At 52.6% G+C, this 10,959-nt stretch overlaps 1 protein-coding gene across 1 annotated transcript; it reads right to left on the reverse strand.

The window, feature by feature from the left end:
• Positions 1 to 1,726: 1,726 nt before the first annotated feature.
• Positions 1,727 to 10,191, reverse strand: LOC146193978 (uncharacterized). The gene is made up of 3 exons (XM_084600665.1): positions 9,459 to 10,191; positions 9,142 to 9,394; positions 1,727 to 1,744 (listed from the first exon to the last, which is right to left on the reverse strand). The coding sequence occupies exons 1-3, from the start codon at positions 9,770 to 9,772 to the stop codon at positions 1,727 to 1,729; spliced, it is 585 nt and encodes a 194-aa protein (XP_084456791.1). The 5' UTR covers positions 9,773 to 10,191.
• Between the last annotated feature and the right edge of the window lie 768 nt (positions 10,192 to 10,959).

Below are 10,959 nucleotides of genomic sequence, written 5' to 3' on the forward strand. Positions count from 1 at the left end.
GCATCGTGTGTGCTGTTTCCAATTGCAAGTTGTGACGAGAGTAACCATATTTACTGTTCGGTCATCGTAATTGTGATATTCCAGATGAACAATGAAATATAAAACTCCTGAAATTTGCTTTGAACAACTCATATTCACTCATATTATATGCATAGACATAGGCATACGCACAGGGGGGGGGGGGGGGGGGGAGCGGAGCGCAGCCGCCCTCTCTAATGCTCTCAGTGGGGCGCCAAGTCTGCCCCATACCTTTACTCTGCCGGACCGTCAGTTATTTCCATGATGTATTTTCTTTTTTTACTATACAGGCGGTTGACGACACGTGGTGCTACATTACAAGAACTGCTCATAACTGGTTGCCTAACCATGACGTCTGCCTCAGTGTATCCAATAATAAGACAGTGTCTGGGTTTACTGTACACAGTGTTGAACATAACCATCACAGGAATACAGGCACTAGATTTCAGCAAGTTTATTCCATGTGTTTGGAACTCAAGAAGGCCGTATAATATTCCAAGTTTGTGCACTCACATGTAGTATCAACATTTTTTTTTTTCATTTGTAGTGAACTGAATATGAACACTCGAAAGTAGTTATGACTGTCTTGCGTCGAGTAAATATAGCATGACATAGCAAAAAATGCATCCGAGTAACAATGCTCTCTGCTGTATACTTGTTTGGTTCAGGTGCTAGTAGTGGATGAGGTGCCGGAAGGTGCTGAGCTGCTGTCATGGAGAGAAGCAGATAGCGTCGTCCTTCAAGAGAGTGCTAGGCCTGCTGCCACTATGGAAGGTCAACTGCAAAACAACACTACAAAAGAGGTCAACAACACTAAACGCACTGCTGATGTCAGTGCAGCACTGAGCAACAGTTCTCACTGTGAGCCAGTTATTGGCTGCCCAGCCAGTAGACAGCCTGCAGTTGCAGAACCAGCTAGTAGTAATGCTGGCAATAGAAAGAGGGTTTCTCCATCAGCTGTCCAGCAGCTACTCATAGCACATAAACAGGCAGTAGAAAAAAGCTGAAAGCGCGACTAAAAAAAGCAGGAAACTGCAGAAGAGAGTTGTTAGGCTCATGAAGGAATCGAATGGGATCCAAGTAGAATGGTTGACATCATGGAGGCATTTTTCGTTAAAAAAAACTCAATACATGCAAATTTCTTTGGCGTGCGTACTTGTGACATACTCATTTTGTGCAACAATTCATCACTGAGAGTTCTGCGTATCACTTTCTAGCATCACATCCAGTCTCCTATCACAGCACAGAGCACTGTTGGCAGCTTTCAATTAAAAAAAATTAGAAAAAGAATTAGATTTGCTAGGGCTACTCAAACTGCTACTCCAGGCGCATCATGCCGACTGCTGGTGCACACCGGCTTAGTGCGCCTCTGGTCTTATCACTGAGCTGCATCGAGCCAAGCGATACCATAGCGATCTGACATTTGTTCACACACATTGTGGAGTACACAGGCAGCACGAATGGCAGTGTTACCATTGTGTATGTCGCATTCCAGTCCCTTCAACAACATACGAAAACGTGCTTTCACTCTCCCAAACACATTTTCCACAACGTTTTTTGCAGATGAAAGGCGGAAGTTAAATAACTGTGTCGGAGATCCTTGTGCACCAGGTTGAGAATAAGGCTTCATAATGTGTGCCTGGAGAGGAAACGCTTGATCAGCAAGCAGGACAGGGCCAACTGACACGCTATTCAGAATTTTCACTTCTCAGCTGAACAGTTCGCTCTGCAACAGTTTCAGGAGTATGGAGGCTTGAAATACACCAGAATCGTGATTCCTACCTGGTGCACCGACACAGCAGTACAGCAATTTGTACTTGTGATCTGCAACTGCCAAAAGAATGGTACTATATCAGCCTTTGTATTTATAGTAATCTACTGCGTTCTCTTCAGGTGGACACAACTCGATGTGGCATCCATCAAGGGCGCCAACGCCTTGAGGAAACCCCGTCACTGCGGCAAACTGGCGCATGTGTACGGCCAAGTAGCGAGTTGTCGGGAAGCAGACAAATTTCGGTTCCAGTAGCCGCACAACAACATGGCAGAATTCCCAGAAAATCTCGTTCACTGTGGAGCGCCCCACACCAAAAGCATTGCTGATGCTTCTGTCTTCACCGGAGGTGGCAAGACGGTAAAGGCCGATTGAAACCCGTTTGTGCAGAGGTACAGCCATCCTCATGTTTGTGTCCTGCCGTCTCATGCACCACATGCACTTAATAGGTAACGAAACGTGCTGCGATTCACTCTAAAATGTGTCCTGAATTCGCTGTCGGGAAGGTGAGGCATCGTCGTTTTATACCAAGAATTTCCTCTCGGGTAGGACCATAACCCTCTCTCAAGTGGGCACAGTTGTACAACAGCTGCAGCGAGCTGACGCACTGCATCTCGGCACACATTCGCTCTTCCACACACGCAATCTCAGCTTGGAGAGAGGCAAGTTGGGCACGCTGGCGCTGAAGTGCAACTTGCTGCATTACGAACGCGGACCAGAATTCATGAGCTTCACGATGTCCATTTCGGTCAAACGGTTCGCTCGCAGCCATCTTTCCGCTTGGGAGCGGCACTCACAGAAAACAAACACGCCGCATAGGTCGCGAATATATATGAAAAAACACGGAAACGAGACACAGTACGAAGGGCACAACATGAACGTAAGGCCAAAACACTGAGGACAGGCAGTGACAGTGACAGCGTGGGTTGCAGTGGGGAAGCTGGCGGAAGTTTTGCTTTGCCGCTACCTGGAGATCTGGCTACGAAGCTAGCTGCACCCAATGTTACGAGACTGCACTCAGTTGGCGTCAGATTGAAGTTATGGATTGAAGCGAATGCGCAGAGCAGTTACGTGTAGCTGCCCAACGTGGATAAAAACATTACCGTGTAATGTTATTAAGTCGTTTATCGTAAGAAATGAATGCGCATTGAGCAATTTGGTTGTCTATTTGCAAACCACGTGATCACTGTCAAAGCACTGAACGGTGGGCCTAATAGGCCTAATCCCCGTGTGGTAGCGGCGAGATGACGGTCTCCTGTAACCACGGTTCTTCCGGCTAACCGTAGTTAATCTTAACCGCGGTTAGCGTGTCCGCCTGTTACACCACTGACCGCGGTTATCGCAAACTGAGCTTGGCGACCTCGATTTGCGTGGTTAGCCGAGGCTATTGACAGAGTCTACTCGTCGGCGCCCGAGTGCGTGAAACGTACGAGCGGGTCTGCTTCACAGTGTTATTAATTTACCTAGTGTATTACGTTTAAAGGTCGATGTATAGAATATGCGGTGTCTACTGTGCCGCCCGACGTCTTCGATTACGGCCGACAGCGCAGCGACTGCGTACTGAAGCCTGGTCCTGCCTACAGTATGGCTTGAACGGCTTGTTGCTGAGCAGAGCGTCAAAAAATACGCGGCCTTAGCTATGAAAGTACACGAGTTTGCAACGCTTGCAGCACGGGATGCCGCTAGCAGGCTGAGGTACGTTACACTCTACCGCGGGGGTGGGGCGCGTGAGCGCGGCAAACGACGGCGCTCTGCATGGCCATCCCCCCTAGTCGTCGCTAGGCCTAAATTGTTTCGCTTCGAAGCCGCTGTGGTCGGTGCTTTGGAACTGATCAACGCTGCCGTAAATCGTCTACTTATGAATTTGACTTATTCTGATTCCTATCCTGCTATAGTAAAATAATCATAGGATAAACTCTGGCGACGCATTAATCGCAGAGCTTGTACGAGCAGATCGAATGAGCCAAAATGCAGCAGCGGCAGCTGGCTTGAGCAGAAACTTGCTTATATCACGGCTATCACTCTTACCAGCAATTTGCTGCTGGTCAGCGATCCTGACGAGGGCTTAATACTCGATATTCGGCTCCGTATTCCAGACGCCAACAAATTTTAGCACGTTTTATTTTGGACACCGGCGCTAACGATCTGTCGTGTCATGCAGGAGGAAGGGCCACAGCGGCGGTGTTTACGGCGGTCGAAGAGGTGCTGCCATCGTGCGGTGGTTGACCGTCTGAGGAGGCGCCTGAGGAGCTCGCGCTGCTCACGAGCAGACGACTTTCGCAGCTACCGGAAGTGTGTCCATGACGTCATGGCTGCAGTGGCCGCAGCGAATGGCAGCTTCTAGCAAGCCGTGCCAGTCAACTCACCCTTGACGTGGCCGCTCGATGGAAGCGCACTGGGTGCGGCCTGCTGCGTCGCGCCGCCGTCAATGGGCAAGCGCATCCTTGGGAAGTTTACAGTTGCGCCCGCTATTTCTGCTGAGGGCGCCACAGTTCGGGGACACGTCGCCGCCGGGGCCGCCGGCTCTGAGCGCGCGGTTTGCTTGCTTTCTGGGTGCGTTCACCTCGCGTCTGCGTGGTAAACGCAAACTTCTTCGTGTGCGCGTGTGGAAGCACGTTAACGTTGAGACTGGATGCGTTTGTTTTTTAAGGCGAAAGCCGTTCTAGGCTCATGGAGCGAAAATCTATGCGCAGAAGCTGCGCCTGTTATCTGTGCGTCGCATCTGTGCACTGGTGTGCAAGGAGGGAGATTAAGAATGAAAATTATTGATGGTGATCGGTAATTAATAAAAGTTTGAAGGCTCCGCCTTCTAGAATACGGGTTCGCGAGCGATGGTCTCGCCCGACGAGTGAAAACCAAGTCTTTCTTAAAAACACCGGTTTATTCCGGATCAACAGAAAAGTATAAAATAGAAAAGAAACAGCATTGGTCAAAACTGCGCTGGAAACATGCCGTCGAAGTTCGCGACAATGGACTATGAGGATAAAACGGGACAAGGGTCAGGGCTTCACCGCGACAACACAAAGCACACTGCGGCGCGATGGGCGAGTAATAGGGCCAAAGCGTTGATCACGGTACAAGAACATTGCTACTCGCGTGGCAGCACTCACGCTAACAGTACTCCTAAGGCTTCCTTGAAGGTGCCGCTTCCGTCTTCGCCTCGCAGGACTCCGCTCCGTCGTCCGTGTACATCCCGCCGGCTTGGGACACTGCCACGCCGCCCTTCTGTGGCCGGCCTCCCGGCGAAAAAGCCCCGAGCCTTGCTTCCAACGCGCTTATCTACCCTCTGTCTCGCGCCGATAACATGCCGCCCCCGCTCCGGGCAGCTCGCTCATGCGTACTCGCGCTGCCCGGGCGGACACAAACACAAACAGAAAAAAGCGCGCGCGGTTCGAAACGCTAAAAGGGGCTGTGGGGCCCCACACTCCCCCCCTCTCAAGACGGGACACCTCCCGACGTGTAAAACAACAATAACGCGGGATAAGGGTGGAACTGGTACTGCTGCTGGCGGGGCGCATGCTTGGAGGTATCCGCCGAGCGTGGGTAGCCGTAGTGCCTGGTAGGTCAAGTGGTTCTATGTGGCTAGTGGACGGCCGTGGTAAGCTCGGAGATCGGCCACGTTGACTGGTCCGGCTTCTCGACCACCCTGCACATGGCGAATAAAGTAAGAAAGCCGAGACGCGCGCTTTGTTATCGTGTAAGGGCCAGTCCATCGTGGAGCGAGAGAAGCAGCAAACCCTTTTGCTGCATCACTTAGTGGATGCGTGCGGCGAAGGACTTTGTCGCCGACTGTGAATTCCAAAGGTCGCCTTCCCTTGTTGTACTGGTTACAGTGTTCCAGGCGGGCAAGGTCTAGGTTTTCCCTTGCCTCCTTCAGAGTCTCGGCCAAGCGGCTGGAAAGATCATGAGCAAATTTAGAATGGCTAAGACCCGGCAAATCAGAGCCATTCAGAGCATGCTCAATAGGGAACCTGAGCTCACGACCAAGGAGAATGGCCGCTGGCGTAAAACCTGTTGACCGGTTTACCGTGGTTCTTGTGGCGAAGGCCATCTCCTGGATACGAGCGTCCCAGTCCTTGTGTCGCTCCGTGAATGCCACCATCATAGTCTTGAGATTTCGATTCACTCGCTCTGTAATGTTTGCTTGAGGATGGTAGGGCGTAGTCTTTTTGTGCTGCACGCCAAGAACTTTGCAAGTGGCAGTGAATATCCTACCGGTGAAATACCTGGCATTATCAGTGATAAGCTGAGCTGGGAAACCAAAGCGAGTGAATGTTTCTAGTAGCTTATCCCAAATTATTTTCGAGTCTAGCCTATTCAGGGGATACAGTTCTACCCATTTCGAGAAATGATCAGTAATTACTAACAAGTAGCGATTCCCTTTCACTGATCTGGGATAGGGACCCATTATGTCGCAAGCTACAATTTCCCATGGGTATCGGCTCTCTACAGGTTGCATGAGGCCCGGTGGTTTTCCTCCCCTTGGCTTCGCGGTCTGGCAGGTATGACAAGTGCGGACGAATGTCAGGACATCCCTTCTCATGCGGGGCCATGTTGCAACGCGACACAATTTGTCATATGTTTTCTTGCCATCGCTGTGACCTGCGAGGCGTGTATCGTGGAAGTACTCTAGAAAATGCTTACGTAGGCCCTTAGGAACGACCACACGAAATGCGGACTCACCCCTGTCGGTGTCCGCAGCAGGTATATACCGCAGGATCAAACCATCTTCTGCTTCCACGTAGCAGTCATAGCTTCCGTTAAGCGCCCGGCTCCCTGCAGGGCTGGCGCTGTTCAGGCTTTGGCGTATCTGGTTGCACTGGTCGTCTGAAAGCTGAGCGTCAAGGAGCTGTTGACGGGACACCAGTGTGCCCCAGATGTCGGCAGGAGCTGTCACAGCATGGACCGCGGGTGCTCGCTCTCCCTCGCCCGGAAGTGGAGCTCGTGACAGGGCATCGGCCACTTTGTTGAAAGTGCCTCTTCTGTATTCTATCCTGTAATTATACTTTTGGAGAGCGAGTGACCAGCGGGCCAGACGGCCAGCTGGATTTTGCAACCTCGAAAGCCACGATAGGGCCTGGTGGTCGGTCTGAATAGTGAATTCTGCACCATCCAAATACATGTCAAATTTCTTGAGGGCAAACACAATCGCGAGACACTCTTTCTCTGTCACAGTATAGTTCCTTTCCGGTGCCGTCAGTGTATGACTAGCAAATGCCAATGGGCAAAGCTTTCCTTGATGTTCTTGAAGCAATACCGCCCCAATTCCGTACTCACTTGCATCCGTTTGTACCGTGAATGGCCGGTTAAGGTCTGGAAGCCGCAGGCGTGCAGTATCCGCGATGGCTGCAGACAGTGAACGGAATGATCCCTGCTCGGCTTCTGTCCATGACCAGCGGGCACCCTTCCGGAGGAGCTGATGGAGGGGTCGCGCCAGGTCAGCGCAGTTCGGGATGAAGTGGCGGTAGAATCCCACCATGCCCAAGAAACGCTGGAGGCTCTTTATGTTGTTTGGTGGGGGGAGCTGCAGAATGGCTTGAAGCTTCTCTTCATCCGGGCGAACTGTGCCCTGTTCCACAATGAACCCAAGAAGATTGATTGTGCTTGTCACCAACTGAACCTTGCCGGGGTTAATGGTGATGCCCGCCTTCTGCATTCGTTGAAGGACATTCGTTAGATGACGGAGGTGCTCTTCTAAGCTTTCTGAGAACACTACTACGTCATCCATGTAGGCCATAGCGTAGTTAAATTTAGCGTCTCCGAGCACAATATCCATCACCCGTTGAAAAGTAGCAGGTGAATTGCACAACCCGAAAGGCAAGCGCACAAATTCGAACAGTCCCCGGTGGCAAGTGAAAGCCGTTTTGTCAATGTCGCAGTGGTCAATCGGGATTTGCAGAAATCCCCTACTGCAGTCGAGAGTTGTAAAAAATTTTGCTGACCCAAGTGAGTACATGACAGAGTCAACAGACGGGAAAGGGTAAGAGTCTCGCACTGTCACAGCATTCAGACGTCGATAATCGACACACAACCGTGCTGTTCCATCCTTCTTAGGCGCGAGAACAACAGGAAACGCCCAGGGGCTTTTTGATGGTCTCACCGCACCGGTAGCCACCATTTCGTCGAGGGCCCCATCCAGCAGCGCTCGCTTGTGGACACTCAAGGGCCTTGGATTGAATCTGATAGGACGAGCATCGCCGGTGTCAATCCTGTGGGTTAGTACGTTGGCCTTCCCCGGAGCCTCCGTGAACATTGCTGCAAAGGGCCTGAGCATTGTCTCGATTCTGCTTTTTTCCGCTGGTGACCCCGTGAAGGAATTCAAAACGGTTAGAATACCACAGCCTGTGATATTGGCCGAATGGCCGTTCGTGGCAAGCAACTGTGACTGTGGCTCAGCGGCCTTAGTCTTGAACTGAAATGCTTCTGTACCGGTGCCATACCGGTAGGTTCCCTTACTGAGATCTATCACGATTCCTGCCTTCACTATGAAGTTACGGCCTAGTATGACTGGCCAGGATAGTCCGGGGAGGTGTAAGAAACGCTGTCTAATCTTTCGACCATTTATAGCAACTGTTAGGCGGGCTGCTGAGGTTGCGGGTACTATGTGAGTCGATGCCATACGAAGGTTAGTGTTTACACTCCGCAACCGGACACATTTTGTCTCGCAGGCATTTTTCACCTGATCGCCGAAGACTGACACTGTAGACCCTGTGTCTAAAAGGGCTGGAAGCTCCAGTCCGGCCATTTTGACCAAGACCAGCGGGGTCTTGTCTGGTTGGCTTTCCTCAAAAGAAGTTGACGGGACTGCACTCACCGAGTGTTTGTAGGGCTTCTCGGGGTCTGCCTCATGCGCAGGTGGTGACAATGGTACCTGTGTCGAAGACACCTGTGTCTGTGGCACCTGGTTCGATTCAGGCAGGAAAGGTAGCGACTGGATCAGCTCTCCCGGTGGTTGGCCACGTCTGTGCGGCCTGGCCGCTGGATGGTGCGATGACCAAAACACCCTCCCCTGTGTTGTCCTGGATCTGCGAATCGGAGGACAAGTTGTGCCCGGGGGCGACGCCCGCTTCTCACCTGATGGCGACACCGTTGCACCCGGTGGTGACACCCACGTTGCACCCGGTGGTGACACCCACGTTGCACCCGGTGGTGACACCCACGTTGTACTGGTAGGAGACGTCCGCGTTGCACCCGGTGGTGACACCCACGCTGCACCCGTAGGTGACGTCCACGTTGCACCCGGTGGTGACACCCACGCTGCACCCGTAGGTGACGTCCACGTTGCACCCGGTGGTGACACCCACGCTGCACCCGTAGGTGACGTCCACGTTACACCCGGTGGTGACACCCACGCTGCACCCGTAGGTGACGTCCACGTTGCACCCGGTGGTGACACCCACGCTGCACCCGTAGGTGACGTCCACGTTGCACCCGGTGGTGACACCCACGCTGCACCCGCAGGTGACGTCCACGTTGCACCCGATGGTGACACCCACGTTGCACCCGATGGTGAATGGTAGCCGGCAGCCGCTGTAGGAGATTTCCGGGATTTGCGCGCTCTGACGTGGGGTGTCCCAACTGCTGCCACACAAGGGGTACCCGCGCCTGCGTATGGCAAGAAGACACGGGGCCCCGTCTGACCTGTCGCCCCATGAAATCGGCTCGTCACCTGAGTAGACGCATCAGGGCTTGTGACTCCGTGCAAGTCGCCAGCCTCCGTACGGCAGCCTGGCGTCTCCAGGCTGCGTGCTGCCGGTGATCCAGGCCACGCACAGGACGGCTCAAGGCAAGTCTCTGCAGGGGGAGGTGGTTTGTAGTGGAGCTCCGCCAGGAAAGATGCCTCGATGCGGGATGCTTCTCTAGCCATGTCATCGAAGTCCGCGAACTGGCGACGCCGGAGATATGGCTGGTACCTTGGATGGCACCGATGTATAGCATGAGCCACCTTCTCTGGTTCCGGAACTGCAGGATCTGCCCGCTCATGCAGCTCTTGAAAACTGCGCAAAAACTCTAGCAAACCCTCGCTTTCGCCTTGCGTCCTGGTGCAAAGCTCGTCTTTCATACGGATGTCATAGTCAGGCGGCAAAAACTCTTCTCGAAAACGGTCTATAAAATCCTGCTTTGTTGCGAACGGCCGCTGTCTACGCCTCCAGGTTGCTGCGGAACCTACCAAAGCTACGGGAAGCACACGCGTGACCAGAGCGCTGTCCGAAATTGCCATTGCCATCTGATAATCGTCGATTTCATAGAGAAAATCGCACACAGATTTCTTATCGGCGTATCCTTCAAACCTTGGCACGGCCAAATTCAGCCGCAGCTGATTATCGCGATACAAGGGAGTGGGCGTTAACGAAACTGCCTCGCTTCCTACCATTTCTCTGAAATGTGCCTTTGATTCCAGTAGCTCGTTCAAGAGGCCAAGGCCCCACGTTGGGCGCCAAATGAAGGCTCCGCCTTCTAGAATACGGGTTCGCGAGCGATGGTCTCGCCCGACGAGTGAAAACCAAGTCTCTCTTAAAAACACCGGTTTATTCCGGATCAACAGAAAAGTATAAAATAGAAAAGAAACAGCATTGGTCAAAACTGCGCTGGAAACATGCCGTCGAAGTTCGCGACAATGGACTATGAGGATAAAACGGGACAAGGGTCAGGGCTTCACCGCGACAACACAAAGCACACTGCGGCGCGATGGGCGAGTAATAGGGCCAAAGCGTTGATCACGGTACAAGAACATTGCTACTCGCGTGGCAGCACTCACGCTAACAGTACTCCTAAGGCTTCCTTGAAGGTGCCGCTTCCGTCTTCGCCTCGCAGGACTCCGCTCCGTCGTCCGTGTACATCCCGCCGGCTTGGGACGCTGCCACGCCGCCCTTCTGTGGCCGGCCTCCCGGCGAAAAAGCCCCGAGCCTTGCTTCCAACGCGCTTATCTACCCTCTGTCTCGCGCCGATAACATGCCGCCCCCGCTCCGGGCAGCTCGCTCATGCGTACTCGCGCTGCCCGGGCGGACACAAACACAAACAGAAAAAAGCGCGCGCGGTTCGAAACGCTAAAAGGGGCTGTGGGGCCCCACAAGTTATAGACATTGATAGAGGCAATGACTGATTCTAATGACTAATAATGGTTAATAATGACTAAAATGATTTGTAATAACCAGTATATCAAACTACGA

Source organism: Amblyomma maculatum, chromosome 4, assembly GCF_055883805.1.
Source record: "Amblyomma maculatum isolate TAMU_Amacu chromosome 4, ASM5588380v1, whole genome shotgun sequence".
NCBI classification, from domain to species: Eukaryota; Metazoa; Arthropoda; class Arachnida; order Ixodida; family Ixodidae; genus Amblyomma; species Amblyomma maculatum.